Source organism: Lasioglossum baleicum, chromosome 1 (genome assembly GCF_051020765.1).
Source record: "Lasioglossum baleicum chromosome 1, iyLasBale1, whole genome shotgun sequence".
In the NCBI taxonomy this organism is placed as follows: domain Eukaryota; kingdom Metazoa; phylum Arthropoda; class Insecta; order Hymenoptera; family Halictidae; genus Lasioglossum; species Lasioglossum baleicum.
Genome location: NC_134929.1, coordinates 6,097,967 through 6,114,650, shown reverse-complemented (window position 1 = coordinate 6,114,650; position 16,684 = coordinate 6,097,967). Strand labels below are relative to the sequence as shown.

General features: G+C 45.6%; 2 protein-coding genes across 7 annotated transcripts; one reads left to right on the top strand and one right to left on the bottom strand.

Annotated features, from left to right (window-relative positions):
* Positions 1 to 12: 12 nt before the first annotated feature.
* Mettl14 (methyltransferase like 14) lies at positions 13 to 15,430 on the top strand. The gene is made up of 6 exons (XM_076429651.1): positions 13 to 155; positions 286 to 462; positions 708 to 1,025; positions 1,107 to 1,489; positions 1,570 to 1,890; positions 1,992 to 15,430. The coding sequence occupies exons 1-5, from the start codon at positions 99 to 101 to the stop codon at positions 1,805 to 1,807; spliced, it is 1,173 nt and encodes a 390-aa protein (XP_076285766.1). The 5' UTR covers positions 13 to 98; the 3' UTR covers positions 1,808 to 1,890; positions 1,992 to 15,430.
* Pten (phosphatase and tensin-like protein) lies at positions 2,990 to 16,178 on the bottom strand. 6 transcript variants are annotated; one of them, XM_076429626.1, is made up of 9 exons: positions 13,609 to 13,782; positions 13,307 to 13,535; positions 13,077 to 13,206; positions 12,698 to 12,976; positions 12,351 to 12,496; positions 11,937 to 12,100; positions 11,508 to 11,789; positions 11,074 to 11,260; positions 2,990 to 3,341 (listed from the first exon to the last, which is right to left on the bottom strand). In XM_076429626.1, the coding sequence occupies exons 1-9, from the start codon at positions 13,780 to 13,782 to the stop codon at positions 3,322 to 3,324; spliced, it is 1,611 nt and encodes a 536-aa protein (XP_076285741.1). In that variant the 3' UTR covers positions 2,990 to 3,321. The 6 variants fall into 6 exon arrangements, with proteins under 6 accessions (XP_076285741.1, XP_076285733.1, XP_076285729.1 ...); XM_076429618.1 differs by lacking the exon at positions 2,990 to 3,341 and adding an exon at positions 5,746 to 6,940; XM_076429614.1 differs by lacking the exon at positions 2,990 to 3,341 and adding an exon at positions 15,542 to 16,178 and having other exon boundaries at positions 8,240 to 11,260; positions 13,609 to 13,744.
* Between the last annotated feature and the right edge of the window lie 506 nt (positions 16,179 to 16,684).

The following is a 16,684-nucleotide window of genomic DNA, read 5'->3' as shown; positions in this document are numbered from 1 at the left end:
CGAATCGCGAGTCGCGAGCTGCGTCTGGGTTATCCCAACAGCAATGAACCTGTTACGATAACTGAGATTCCGTCAGCTGTTCCTTCTATAGAAAGACTATGCTTCAGACTCTTCGCGAACGATCTCAGAAACGCAAGAAACTTCTGGCGCAAACGGTGAGAAAAGATTCGCTGCGACATTCTCGAGGTTATGGTTGGTGCTGCGATCCAAACGGAGCAACAGCATACGACATCAGGGCATACGGTATAAGTAAATTAGAAAATGATCGAACGTTTATCGTTGTAGCTTGGCGTTTCGAGCGTGGACGAGTTGCGACACATTTTGGGCACGGATGTTGACGATTCGCAACGAAAACGTGTGAAATCGGTGTCCGAGAGGTCTGTGAATGGCGCGAAAGATTCGAAGAATGACGCGGGCCCGACGGATGAGATCGTTTACAAAGACTCTTCAACGTTCCTCAAGGTACAGTGTACAGTGTATATGGCCACTAATTATTTCACAAACGAATATTAATTTTAAATAATTCATCGAATCCGTTCGGTATGTAATTCAATGTAATTTACTTACCTTTGTCGTTAAGACGAAACAGCTTCTTGTTTTATATGGCTGACAATGACAAAAAATTGTTTGATCAAAATAGTAAAATGACAAGTAAATTTACTTGGACTTGGATTTGATTGTAAAGAGATTGAAATGAAATTGTGTAGGGCACGCAATCGTCGAATCCTCACAACGATTATTGCCAGCACTTTATCGACACGGGTCAGCGACCTCAGAATTTCATCAGAGACGTGGGCCTCGCGGACAGGTTCGAGGAGTACCCGAAATTGCGAGAGCTAATCAAACTGAAGGATGACCTGATAGCAGAGACCGCGACTCCGCCAATGTACCTGAAAACGGATTTGCTCGCGTACAATTTAAAGGAGCTTAATTGCAAATTCGATGTAATACTAATCGAACCCCCGCTGGAGGAGTATCAGCGTACGTGCGGGGCGACCAACGTGCAACTGTGGAATTGGGATCAGGTAGAAATAGAAATAGAAATACAGCCTATGTTACTGGAAAAACAGTGGTGGCGCGGGGCACTAGTTAAAGTCGTTTTGTAGATAATGGAGCTGGATATCGGCGAAGTGGCAGCGAATAGAAGCTTCGTGTTCCTCTGGTGCGGCAGCAGCGACGGCCTCGACATGGGACGCTTCTGTCTTCGCAAATGGGGTTTCAGACGATGCGAAGATATCTGCTGGATCCGCACCAACATCGATAACCCGGGCCACAGCAAGAACTTGGACAGCAAAGCCGTGCTACAGAGGACCAAGGAGCATTGCCTGATGGGAATCAAGGGGACCGTCAGACGATCCACCGACGGGGACTTTATTCACGCGAACGTGGATATAGACTTGATCATATCGGAGGAGCCCGAGTACGGTTCCATAGAGAAACCCGTTGAAATCTTTCACATAATCGAGCACTTTTGCCTTGGCAGACGACGGTGAGCTTCTTATCGCGGGTTCTGGGGGCTCGAATTTTTCCACCGACCGACGAATTTCTAATGCGTACACCGTTGCCTAGGTTGCACCTGTTTGGCCGCGACACCACCATTCGGCCCGGCTGGCTTACCGTTGGACCCGAGTTGACCAACACGAACTTCAACGCTGATCTCTACACCAGCTACTTCGCAAACGGTCAGATCACAACAGGGTGCACCGAGCGGATCGAGGCTCTCAGACCGAAGTCTCCGCCGCCGAAGGGCAAGGTAACCGGTCGAGGAAGAGGAGGGTTCAGCAGAGGACGGGGCAGAGGAAGGTAAAACGGCGCCGCACATCGGTTATATGTATAATGTATACCGTACATCGCAGCCCGGGACACCGACTAGACCCTTTCTCGATCGAGGTGCGAAAAGAAACGGCTCTCCCGTTGCTTCTTGGTTCGATTCTACCGTAAAAAGAACTTGTACTTTTCTTGTATTGTACGATATATCTCTTACTTTACAGGTTGTGTAACGTCGCTTCCTTTTGAGGATACCGGTGCGCTCCATCGATTCCATTCGAGTATTCGAGGATACGGGATTGTCCGATACGCCGCGCCATCGCATCGAATATTCGTCGCCATTCGCAAACCGGGGAAAAAAGAAGCGAACGCAACGACGCAACGCAAGATCTTCCAACACCGCGGATTGCAATCCTCGTTCTCAGTGTATCGACAGGTCGACAGGTATACGATACGAGTCCGTACGTGTTTGTCCGTAATATTTTGTAACGCAAAAACCATACAAAGTGTTTCCAATAAACCAGTCGAAGAAACGAAGAATCCATTCTCGTCCCGGTGCGGTGCGGCGCGGCGCGGCGACGACCACTATCGAACGGGGCGTACCGCGGAACACCTCGTAAGCCCAACCGATCTCTCTCGACATCGATCGTACAAAACACATCTTAAATATACTTCTTCCTATACTCTTCTTATAAAAAAGGCAAACGCTTGAGATCCGTTCGTGCTGCTTTGTACTTTGTTCGTTGAGAAGATTGAAATTTCCATAAATAACAATGTCGAGAATCTTACACCGAATGACAAGCAGAGCGCGAGACAAACTTAAAAGAGAAACAAGCGGATTCGATTCCCGGTGGTCTCGGTGCGAAGTTTCTGGACGCGCGAAATATATCGCTTCGACGACCGAACGTTTTTTACCGACGTGTTAACAATCGGAATTATCGAAAGAAATCAGTGTCCCGTTAAAACGAATAAAACGATCGATTTCTCGACGCGAACACGGAACGAGCATCGAAAGCAGACGTTGTTGGATCGGAGTCGGTCGCGACGCGATCGCCGCGCCGTTCGTCGTATAAAATCGTCCAACGAATGTCGCGTATTCGGAGTCACGTTTAATTAAAATAAATCGACAACGCGCTCACGCGGTACATTGATCGTCGAGAGCGAAAAAGTTCGTTTGGAGGGGGGCCGATCGAAAATCGGCAAACCTATGTATAATCGAATCGGCGCGGTACATTTGATCATCGAGAGGTCGACAAGGTCGATCGAGGATGTTCAGTTCGGGGCCGGGGTGTGTTACAAACGATAAGCATAATTTGAAAAAGGAGATAAGATGGAGCGCAGCGCGAGAATGTTCGAAACTGTCCCGGCGATTAGCGGCAACGGCAACGGAGAGGGAAACGCAGCGGTTAAGAAGGTGCGTAGCGATGGACTGGCAGAGACGCAGGCTGAATTTGTTGGCTACCGATCAATATCGTGTGTATCACGTGCTGTCAGGTGGACGGTTTCTGAAAGGAGTTTAGCTCGGACCGGTCCCCGCCGGAGCTAGTTTCAAAGTCACAAATACGTCGACTCCCCTGTAAGCAGAGCCAGCGTGTCAGTAACTCGTGAAAATTCCATCCGCAATTAAATAGGTACAATAAGGAAGAGAGCTCGATTGCGAACGCGCAAACGATCGCGAGGGTGGGGAAGAGAGTGTGAGCGAGCGAGCGTGCGATATATGTATGTATATGTAGATGGGTAATTAGTCGATGGAAAGGTGCCCCCCCCCCTCTCCGCGCATTTCTCGCGTTCTCACCTTTCCTTCTCCCCTGTACGTTCGCGACGACGGAAACCAACAACAAATCCACAGCCGAAAGTTCTCCGATGCTCGACGTTCGAAAACAGAGACAAAAAACGGTAAACAGTCGGGTGAGGAACAAAAATCTGGAAGAGTTCTGCTCTCGCATACAATATCACAGAGAAAATAATGCATCTTATTTATATTTTTGAACATTCCGCATGAAACATATAAAAGTTAATCTTAAAAGGTGTTGTTGCTGTTGTTGTTGTCACTTATAAAACGGTATTCGTGAACTCTGTACGAGGAAAAAATACGTTCCAGGAGAGAGAGAGAGAGGGGGGGGGGAGAGGGATGCGTATAAATACATGTCGCGCCGGCACGCGCACGCATGCTATTATTCGTTTGACACGGGTGGGTGGGGTGAGTGGATTGAAAAGAAACGTGTATTAGTAAGTTTACCTTGCGTTTAAGTGTCACAGCAGATAAAAGAAGAACGAGGGAGGACCGCGACGCGATCGCTAGGCGGATCACGACGCTAATTCGATGAATAAAAAACTGTTTCAAACGAGGTAAATTTACTAATCCGTTCTCGGGTGATTCGCGATTCGCTGCCCCATCCTATATATATATACGCGAAACTTATCGCTCGCCTCGCGATCATTCTCCGTTTTCTCTACTTTCCCCTAAACCGAATCGAGCCCGGGGTTCGATACGATTCTTCGTCCCGTGTGTTCTTCCCCGTTGCTTTTCTCTTCGATGTTCGCCGATCTTGTTCGGCTTTTCTCCTTCGTCTCGATGATATATATGTACACATACATATACAGATATATCTCGTTGCGACAACAGAAAAATCGAACGTACGAATACTGAATACGATCACGTGGTTCATCCAACAGAACCTCGAATCTCGATGAGAATGCGTTCCTCGCGTCGAATCGTATCGTTGGCGCCTTTACGCGACGCAACGATCGTGTACTAACGTATTTATCGTACCGTGAAACTAATTCTAACGAAATTCATACAATTGCGCTGGGAAGATTACGCTTGTGAGCGACGAGGCACGCCCGGAAAAGTCGCTCGAGCGAACAAACACCGTTCGTCGTGAAGCGAATAACACGTTCGACTCGTTTCCGTTCTTCGTGGGAGGATGATCCTCTCTATATTTTTTGTCGGCAGAATTTAGTATTGCGGGGCAGAGCGAGGCGAGGCGAGGCAAAGCAAAGCGATAAAGCGATATAGGCGAAGCGAGCGGGACGGGACGGGATGGGACATGACGTGCTGGTAAAATACAGTTTCTTTGCAGTCATAGTCGGTTTTGCTGGACTATCCTGGCTAAACTTCTCGTTCGCGAAAACACTTTCTCCGATCGATCGCGCGATCGTTGATCGTTCGGGACGCGCGCGCGTGCGGATCCTTAGAAAAAATAAGCTTTCGCTCTATCCCTTGGTCGAAGATTACGTGAACTAGGAAGGCCGCATTCTCGCAGAGGAACGTTTCTCGCCGTCCTCTCGAAACGCGACTCGCGACTCGGCTTTGCTCGCTCGCTTCGCGATACATCCCGCGCGTCACGTTCATTTTACATACATATGTTACAACTCGCTCTCGCTTCGATATACATATACATATGTGTATACATAACACTGTATGTACATAACCACTCGCGCGTTCATATTTCATATTTTTAACTAGCTTAAGTAGCTTTTAAGTAGCTTACATATTTTTAAAATTTTCGATATGAAAAAAAAATTCTTCAACTAATTGTTTCAACTTGTGGAAAAATCCAAGTATGTAGTATGGTCATGGTCCGATGTTGAGAAAGTTATCGTCTTTTTAAGATTGTCCGAATATTGATGCGATACATACATACATACATGCATATTTATGTATATCGGTTCGACGAGCACTCTTCCCACAATCTCGCTCTCATTTTCGATCATTCTAGGAACTTTGCGCACTTTCGTACGCTTTCGAGTTGGCGTTCGCTATTCGACTTGCGGTCGAGTTTCGCGAAAACGGTCCAGAGGTGTTCCCGCCGTGCATCCTTCGAGACGCTTCGTCCCGATTCCACATCGGGAAAGATCGGCCGTTCTTCGAAAGGGTGCAAACGTTCCTGCGAAAATCAGACAAGCGCGTCCCGTCACAGCGAGACAATTTTTCTATTCGTTCGACGAACGGGGGGATACTTAAATTGTTTACAATGAGTACAGAATTTTCTAACAACAGATATTATCGTCGCCACCGTCGATTTACAATTTTCTTAACACGTAACCTACCGGCGGCTACTTAACCCTTTAGGTGGACTTCGGAGTTCGGAATGGCGCTACTCGATCACGAATACATTAGGTTCACCAGAAAATCTCGACTCTCGACGCGTGTTTTCGCATTTACAAGCTTGAACCGATCGATCCACTCGAAGGGTTAATCGTAGATTGTACAAATCCTCTCTATGATTCGCGATCTCTCTTGATCATGTTTCGTTATCGATCACAGACGCGCGAACCAACCAGTCACCCCCGGTAACGTGATCCATCAATTTCCAATTCCAAAAGATCTTTAAGTTACTTCCTCGATATACCTACACCTATATCGTAGCACAGTCACCGAGGAGGAACGTATAGCGTATATGTATACATATACAACGTATGTAATTGACAGGCCTCCGGTAGGTAAAGCGTTAACGTTACGAAAATACCTTTTCTTCTTCCGGAACATCGATAAAAACTGATTCCTCGTCGTCGCCAGAAAACAGAAGAAACGTTACATCGACAACGCGTCGACGGTACTCGAGTGATTTTCTCTTTCGAGGGAGAACCAGCGAGACCAATGGCGGATTTATCGATCGCCTATCACCGGGGGCCTGTGACGGCAAATATTCTAGAAATTGCTTCGGACCGAGTTTTCAGGTTTTCGAGCGCGAGTAGCTTCGAGAGCAACAAGAGTTTGCACGAGAATAGCAAAAATCCGCCACTGTCGGAGAAAGACGCGCGCGCGCGCGCGTGCGTGTGTGGGATTGCAGCTTTGCAGCGTGCCAGGGCTAGGGACGAAGGAGTAATGTAGGAGGAGTAGGAAACGGAAAGGAAAGGAAACGCGCGGCACGGGGTTACCGGGCCCGTGCATCGCATCGTTACAAAAAAAAAGAGTGTTCGAACCCCGAGACGATTGGTTGGTTCGTGGCAGGCCCCGTTGCTCTCCGGGACCGACGTTCTATTGTATGTATCGTTCAGCCGAACATACTCCGATCGAACGACGGGCTTGGAAAATGAAAATTCCCGCGGTACCAACGTAGAAAGGTGGTATTCCCATGAATGGATGACTGCCGATGAACTCACAAAACATCTATCGATCCTCCGTTCGAGAGAAGGCGGTACCGGCCGACTCGTTGGTCCATGTCCACTAGGGGTGAACAGACAGACACACAGACACAAAATTGGTCAGTTATCGGTACAGGTTTGTTTGGTCGGGTACTCGAGTGCGCTACGTCTACGGAGGTGTAACTTGTGTGTTTGCGGTGGAGGACGAAGCGAGGTTTCTGCGGACCTTCCTTTTCGTTTCCGATCTCCCGTATCTCTCCGTATCTCTCTCCTAGTTTGCGAATTCACGATTTTCTCTGTCCAGTTCTGTCTCGCGAGTTGCGCTAAAACGCCAATCCATTTCAACAACCGAACCGTTCAATTTTACCACTCCCGTTCTAGCTGACAAACGCACGTTTTCGTTTTCGACACAGGAATTACAAACTACGCGAACAGCACCCCTACCTCCACCGTGTATGTACTATGTACAGTCGACAAACGAGCATACATTGGCAGCCATATATATCCATACTCGCTTACACTTCCTATCTCTTAAGACTTACTTCGGAAAAGATTTCACAATACAATCAAATAAAACCGATTGATTTCTGTCTAACTATATAGTTTATGCATCGTCGAAGCGCGTCGCCAACAAAAGTTTCATTCTGCCGAGTTTACCTGCTACGGCCGCCACTGTACGTTCGCGTTGACGCGTGTCGGTTGCAGTTTACATTACGCCGATGCAGTCCCGCATGCAAGACGACAGGAAAAGAAGAATGCATACACCTCCACCCGGTCCGCGAAAGAATGTCGCGCGACTGTCCCGGATCGGAAAAGTCGACCGTAAGCTCCTGGAAAGCTGACGAACCGAGCAGAAACGTTTTCCTGGTGGTACTCTCGATTCCTCGGTTCGCGGTGTGTTTACTACAAAAGTTTCTTTGCTAAAATCGTCGACTCCAGAATGCCACGCGAGAGAAACTTATCCTTTACACTTTTACACTTTACAGAGAATCGAGACACGCGAATAGAATTATACCACGAATGTGCATCTTTACTGTCATAACGTGTATGTATTAAAATCTATGTTACAGGAATATGTTCATAACATAAAGCTACGTTTAGAAACCGCTAACATTTTATTAGCGAATAAGAATAATAATTATAGTAATAATAATAATAAGAATATGATAATAATAATAATAATAATAATAATAATGCAGATGATGACGATAATAATAATAATAATGATGCTGATGATGATGATGATGACGACGACAACGATAATACCGAAAATGTCTCTATAAGCGGTACTGTTGTTGCAACGACAGCAGCAGCGTTTGCAATAACGAACATGTCGACAGTAGCGGTAATAGTAATGGTGGTGGTGGTGGTGGTGTTGGTGTTGGTGGTAATAGTAATGTGATAATGGTAGTAGCGATAGTAGTAGCGCTAATAGTAATAATAATAATAATAATAATAATAATAACAACAACAATAATAATAATTAATAAGAATAAATGTATAACAACGGTACAATTAATAATGAGAAGTATAATAGTATCACAAAGTAATCATTACACAATACAAGATAGAGATGGTGTGCGTATCAATTTTACATATTTCAGACGTTATAAAAACTTGCAAAACTACGAGTATCAACTATTAACATGCAACGATACGAGTACTCAGAATAAAATGAAAAACATGTACAGGCGTTGAAATATCCGTTCGACGTACATTCCTAAGGGGGACGAAAAGTGAAAAGTTAACGACGGATACAGAGCGGTGTGTTCGAATTGTCTTTCTCATGGACCAGAACGCGTGCGCGTGCGGTGGGGTTATATGTATAATGTATAACATAGTACGCTTTGCGGTGTATCTCCATACTCATGCACCGTTCCGTTGTGGAAACGAGGATTGAAAATGATTACGCGTGTTCAAGCGCTGCGATCTAAAAAGGAGAGGGGTAAAAGATTCGAGAGAAGGAACTACAGACGCGCGACACAGTTTTCGGACGAGTACGCAAAAAAAAAAAGCGAGGCTAACGTTTCGAACACAGCCGCCCAAGAAACCTCGAAGCGTTTGTAATTCTTTCGCATCGTGTTCCCGGCGAGTTCGCTGCTTACCGCCGAAACCTCGAGAGACCGCGTCGTCGTTTCGACGGTTTCTGAAATCTCCTTTCTAGTCTCACATCAGCGGGAACACGCCGAAATTTTGAAAACGTTGCTGGAAAGTCGGACAAAGAAAAATTCAGATCAACGCGCGTCTTCTTAAATCGGGACGCGAGAAAACAATTCCGATTGCGATTTGACGAAAGATTTCCTACTCGACCGCGTGCCAATATATAATAAATACAAACCGAAAAACTCGTACTGTTTCGTTATACACGTTTTATAATAAGAATGATCAATTTCCACGGGTGCGTATAGACGACCGTTCCGATGATCGTTGTCATCCGCAAAATGTCAGTTTTAAGACCGCTTCTTTAAAACTGAATTTTACGGCGTCGATCGCGATCCGATTGTCTGCGTGGGCTGCAGTCCGTGAAAACGATCGACCAACGGAAAAAAGAACGTAGATGTCTATGCATGTTACGTTCGGTCGCGTGACTTCCGAATTTTCGATCATTTTACGCGACGCTACACGGTTTATTAGTCGAAACGGACCGTGCCTCGACGACGATACAAAAATCACAATCGAACAGACATTGAGGAATAAAAGGTTTCGACAATTGCACAGCCTGCTAATGTTTCGCGCGATTCCATTGAGAAGATGACATTTCGTTGCGCATTCGCGAACGCTATGTTACATGGTCCGACGACGACCGTCCGCACACATCAAACAACTATGGAAATCAGCTCCGGCGTTTTCCCAATCAACGGATAGACGAATCAACGAATGAACGAGTGAAAATGATCACGTGGAATACAGCGATCGGAACGTGTACTATAGTACAAACGATCGCGTCGGTTTCCGCAAACTGGTTTCTCCCCGCACAACTTCCAAACCGAATACTAGTTTCGTACATAGTACGTCATTATTGTATAAAATTGCGCGTACGTAAAAAACTCTCGCCTTCGATCACGACGGTGAATAACTTCCCTTATCTAAATATCGCGTGCGTGCGTGCGCGCGCGCGCGCATGTGTAAGTGTGTAACATTCGACTACACTGTCACGGACAGTAACGCTGAACGATCAACGATGCGAAATACTTGGAAGATTGTATGAGAGAAGTAGATGAACCATAAAAGTAAGATTACGTGTCTAAATGGGTTACCGTTATGAATAACTCCCGCTCGAAACTCGCAACCAGTCGAATTCTAGAGTACTTATCGTTTAGCAAAGAATAAATAATAGTTTCTGGCAAACACGCTACTAAAGAAACATGCAATGTCTCGGCTACCGGTCGTCTTTCGTTCAGAACATTGTATGGAATCTTTAATCGCGAGATATGACGCGTCAATACAAAAATGTGGACCGTGCGAGCCTTCGGGTCGACGCTCCAAACAAACAATCGACCGATGTCGACTGCGTATTCTGAAAATCTATTGAACAGAGAAATCTCTCTCTCTCTCTCTCTCACTCTCTTTCTCTCTCGCGCACTACAATATATACAATTTGAGAAATCTCGGAAGGTGTGAGTTTTCTCCGAAAGATTCGGTCCGATCGACGCGCAGCGACGACGTGTCACTGTAATTTTGTTTGAATTAAAAAAAGAGCTAGTTTCTGAAGCGACATAAGACTCCCTCGCATCGGATCCACGGGCTATAAACATTGCTTGGTGCCGAACGACAAAAAGTGTGAAACCAATGCGTCCTCGAGTGGTCGAATACTTGGGGCATTTCATGCTGGCAGAAACGAAAAGCTAATAGTAGTACAAAGTGGGTTGATCCATCCTTTGCCGTGAACTTGTAAAGCTTGAATGCCAGTTCAGAGAACTGTAAAGTAACTTTTAAGTACAAAGCTTTCAACGAAACGTGTGTGTGTATATACATACATACATACATACATAGTTGCTAGTCACTATGTGTCCAAGGTAGCTGAACGTACGAGTGCCGAAGAACATTTGACGTTACTACTGCTCTGTCGATGACTACTTCTACTCTTTTCCCCTCGCGGAAGTAAACCTTTTGCAGTTTCTCTGAGACTAGCTCTTTGGTGGGTACTAACGTGTGTACGGCTACTGCTATGTGTAAGGGGATGGTGATTCATCACCAGAGATGCAGAGGACTCACCAGATTCCCCATCTTCATCTCCGGTCGTATCTCCAGTCGTATCGCATTCGCTGCTGTCCGCTTCGCTCGACTCGCTGGGAGTTTCTTGTCCTCCCATCCCTATTTGAATTCCCTCCCCGGTTCTGTTTGCCGTGACTGGCACAGTTTGCGACATACTACCGCCCACTCGGTGCATAAATAAGCTAACCTGCAACAGATTCGAATCCCTCAAAGATAAAACCGTGATCGAATGATTAGCTACCCTCCGATTTCGATGATTCTGACAATGAGATACGTCGTGGAAATTACTATTTTCAAAGAAAAGTTTTGTCCGAATACTGAAACTTGCAACATATCTAAATATCATCGAAATTTCAAGGTAGTTGAAACCGCGTGTCCTGTAGGTGTTCGTCGTCGGGTCGCTTATTGTTAGTCGTGTCGACGACGACGCCTACCTTAAAGTCCGCACTGTACGCTTTGTGATGTTTGTCCTTGTGTGCATCGTCCAAGCCCCATTTGTCTATACTTAAGACCAACGTAGGTGGCATAGGTCCGAGGCTAGCCAACGATCCTGCCCTAGGCTTCATCTGTGACATCACCATCGGCAACTCCATAGTTGTACCGTCGCAACTCAATGCCCTTGTCGATCGATCGATCGGTAACTCTCCGTTATCGTATTCTGGCGTGAAGTAGTCCCGCACAAAGAACGTATTGAACCAGAAATGAAACAATTTCTCCTGCGGGTTGGACAATACGATTGGTCGATCGTGGATTTTCAATAGATAGATAGATAGATAGATAGATAGAGAGAGAGAGAGAGAGAGAGAGAGAGAGAGAGAGAGAGAGAACGCACGTAGTTCGACGAATAAAACTGTCGAGATTACCTTTCGCTTCATTTTTGGCCTATTAAAAAAATCTACTCGTATATCCCCGGTCAGCGCGACGCTATGCTTCAAGGGGATGCAGACGGTCGCTATTCCTTTTCGTACTTCTACTATATCGGAACTAAATATCCTCTTCTTCGACTCGGATATTACGCAATGCAAATCTGAAATACAAGGCTGTATATTATTATCCTGCATCATCTTGCGTCGTTCTTTTCGTTCACTGCTAAATAAACTGCGAATATTTTATGCATTTCGTTATGAATTTCTACCATACACAGACCATACATATACATACACATACCACACAAACAAATTTCGAGTTTTATCAAATGATTTATGATGAAATCAGGGAGTTTGCATAAAAATTTCGCAGCTTACTTATATAGGTAACCTTAGGCTGTCTTTGCTTACATCCTTGACCTCCGTGAAATATAGGCGCTGGATCCAGTTCTATTTTCCGCAACAACAATTTAACCGGTTGATAATTCAATCCCTCCTTAACAAGAGTTGCATAATAATCGACGTACCTTCTCTGAGAAGGTATCGTTACCCCCTTCCTGTACGAATAACGAGGAACAAACAACGAAATGAAACGATAGCCTACGTACTTATGGTCTATGTACTACATATGTAGCCGACAAAGGCAGAGCAGAGTTAACGATTCATGCGGTTATCGAGAGTCCGAATGCCCAATTCTGTCCAAGACAACGCTCGCAAAATATTGTTCATACTATAGGTAGAGTTAGTTAGTTAGTTACCTATCGTGCGTCCTTTCAGTTCCATAATAGTTAAGAGCTTCTGTGGCTGTGGGAAATTGTTTGGTGTGGAGAAGGTAACAACAAACCATCACGCCTGTTCGACCTTTGCCCGCTTTACAGTGAACTACAGCTACGTTTTCTTGGTGCTCGGAAAGCCATTGGTGCACATCTTCGCAGAACGGTTTTATTTGATCCAACATCGGCGGATTGTGATCGTCGAACGCATAAGTAGCTACCCGTTGTTTGAACTTCTTAAAGTCGTACGACCTCTCCGAACAGCTGAAAATTATTTTTCAATCGTTTTCAAGCGTTTCTTGTCAATACAGAGTAAAAAAAAACAGGCAAACGAACGAGCGCGTTCGCGTACACCGACACTTACAGATTGTAAATTTTATAATGATCTTTGTGTCTATACTCCAGCAATTTAACAACATCGTCGATGTGATTCCTATAGACTCCTTCCAGCTTTTCAGCGGGGAAACCCATCGCTATCAAGTTATCCCTGATATCTGTCGTCAATAGAAATTAATGGAATTAAGGAATACATAAACGAAACAGGTTATGCTACACGTTCGGTGTAGTCGACGATATTTGCCGATAAAAGGATACATGTGAGATCAAGATCAAAACCATCTTCCATAAACCGTTTACGACGTTTGCTCACCAGTCCCTTGAGGCGGTTGGTCACCTTCTGGTTCATCTTCATATTACTGATAGTATTGGCCATGCTCGAATGACTCTGTTTCAAATCTTCTGCCTCGAGTCTAAACAATTCTGTCTCCGCTTCTTCTTCGCTACACCTTTCCTGTGTTTTCTGCTTTTCAAAGAATTTCTTAGCCTGGAAAGCACAAGACTTGGTTCGCGTATCCAGTATTTTATGTTACACGTACAGGTGGAACGATCAAGTTTACCTGTGGCTTACGAGCCGAGGCGTCGCGAGAGCCCAGTTCTGGTCCTCTTTGTTCCTCCAGACAAACATGGAGGGGTGTTACCGGTGCTGAGATATGCTCTGAGATTTTATTATTTAGCCTGCTGCCTATAGGTCTCCTGCAGGAAAAGCATACACCCATCAATTCCCAGAGCATGCGTGCCTTATATCATCCATTTCATCCAGCCATTATTTTTTCTGTTCGATAGTTTCCCACTAGATTATAGTTTGGCATTACTATCACCATGGCAGTCACCAGTTCCACGTAACTACCGATGTGTACGGCGTGCACAAAAATCGACTGCAAAGGATCTGAACACACTACGCGTCGCAACGTACGAACCAATGTTATATATATATATTCTTGCGTTTAACGACGGATCGTTAGAATCTTTCGCAGAGATCGTAGAAACATTAGGCAAGGTATAACGTACCCCTATGTCGTTTAATTCGGTCGCTTGAAAAGACTGCGTTGATTACTAAATAGCAAAACTGCCTGTTACCTATGCTAAACTAAAACAAGAGGACAACCAATGGTGCTCCTGATAAAATGCTGATCATGAACAACGATAGACTCTATTTACATGCGTGTCTACAACGAAGGAATCGAAGTATCGTAGAGAGATACTGGCAGCAGGTGGCAAGAAAACGATGATCAAGGTGAAGGAGGAAAAAAAATGAAAATAAATCTATAAGATTTAGATCTCTGAACGTAAGCGACGAACGGCGACGCCGTTAAAAATGCGTTCGTGGAAATATCGCGAGGACGATCGGTTCTGTCGTTCATCGCCGAAATTCGACCGAGAAGAGTGCCAGTATCGCGTTCACTGTTTCACAAAAGGTGGCTCGGTGCTCTATCGTACTCGGGAGCTTTCGACACTGATAAAAAAACATGTATTACAGCGGTAAGAAAACGTTGCGGTAAACACGTGAGAGAGGAAAAACAGTGGGGAAAAGTGGACGACAAGTTTCCCCGTTCAGCGTTCTTTCGGTTACGAGCGTGTGTCTCGTCGAGAGAACGTTACTCGAGAGAAAACGCCGCGCCGTGTATGTACTTATTTATGTATGTATTTAGAAGCGTCGAAGTCGAAGGAGAAGTTAGGTTAAGCACCGTTAGCAGTACACCACAGAGGACACTTATTTAACACCACATTTTCATGCCAGTTCCACTGGTACACCGTCCACGGCCTTCCGAATCGCGGGCTCGTCTGACATCCTCGGTGAATTCCCACGAACCATTCAAACTCAAACCAATCGTTCAAGACACCATATTACATTCGTAACGTAAAGGAGCCACCGTTCCTTGCGTGTAATGTAAAATTCCGAGCAGCAGTTTCGGAGCATGTTCAACTTGTGCAGAGTTCGGCGGCACTCCCAGTTTTACAGTGAATTTCTACGAAACAATAATAATAACATCCAGAAGGAGAGGATAATCTCTTGTGAGAGTTCCGTCGAGTCGTTCGTTCATTCCGTTCAGCCCTGTGCCCTGTCTCTTGCTCGGCTCGTCGTCGTCGTCGTTGTCGTCGGCTAACTTTCAAACACTTTGGGTCGAGTGCCCGTGTAAACTCGACAGCGGACTGAGCGGACCTCCATTCACAGTACGATCACGTTCCCCGTGGTACAATCGTGTCATCGTGTCAAAGCAATAACTCGCGGCAGCTTGTCCCCGTGTTTCTATCGCGCGCGGCAAGCAAAAGAACAGTTTTTCACGTACGCGCTCAAACGAGAGGAGAGGAGAGGAGAGGAGAGGAAAAAAGAGAAGAGGAGAGAGAGAGAGAGAGAGAGAGAGAACAAAAAAAACAACAGTGATCCCTACGTTACTCCCTTGGTCTGATAACGTATAGGTATTTAGAAGCGTAGCACGCCAGGTATACATATAGGTAGGTGTATACGCGTACGCGGATACGCACACTCACCAACAATGCATGGAATCATGCACCGCAGGTGTTGCAGAGAACAGTCCACTCTGCGCGAACGAACGCCACGATGCTCTCTATGCAGGATTTTACGGATGATCGTACCGGAATCCGGCTGCTGCCGTCGTTCTTCTTTTCGTGTTTGCTCGCATTTCTTCGTCGGATAGCCGACACGGAACGAGCACCGATCGGTAAAATCGGTAAAAGCCGCACCGCGTTAGATCAACGGACGGTGGTACTCATTGTAACATTCATTTCAAGCACAATTTCCATCTGATACGAAATCGAAAGTGTTCCGCAGCCACCTTTATCACTAGGAGCGCCATTCACAATGACGCGTTCGTACCGCTCTGTTTCTCTCTCTCTCTCTTTCTCTCGTTCGTTCGTTCGTTCGTTCGTTAGCTCGCTCGCTCTCCTGATTGCGCTTCTGTTCTGTCCGTAGTCGTTCGGTCGACGACGTTCACCTCAGTTCACCTCCGCTACCCCGGAAAATATATTCTTCTGTTATTCCCTCGAACCGTTCACGGTGTGCCTCCGACTTTATGGCCGTAGCTCACCGGTGAAAAGAAGGAAGAGGGGAACCGACAGAGGCTCGCGGAGGCTTTGTCCTCTTAGAAGTTTCATTCCCGGAAACTTTCGTTGCTACTGATTGTGAGACGCTCCATCAGTATCCTCTTTGCGCATGCGTTCTCTCGTTTTCCCCCATATTTTTCCGCTGTTTCTTTTTCCTACTTACCGATTGTTCGCGCCGAATCGTAAGGAGTCCGAGTCAAAGTTTCGAAGGAGTTTCTGATCACTGGAGGAGTCCAAGTCCGAGTTGGAAGAAAATTCGCCGAATCCGACTGCATGTTAGTCGATTTTACGAAAATCGAAAATCTGCTGAAAATAATTGCAAGTTGTAATAAAGCTATCTATTTATTAAAAATAGTACATTCCTACAAGTAAGTACAAGTAATCATATCGAACTTGACTGTTTTCCTTTTCGTATTAGAGGAAGAAAACGAGTAGAAGTACTTCGTATTCGATCCATCTCGGGTAGGAGTAGGGTCAGGTAGGGTTGCCATTTTGCCATCCGTTAAGATATGCCTGTGCTGGTATACGCAAGATTGAATATTTCTTTATTAATCATTTGGAAACTGAAAA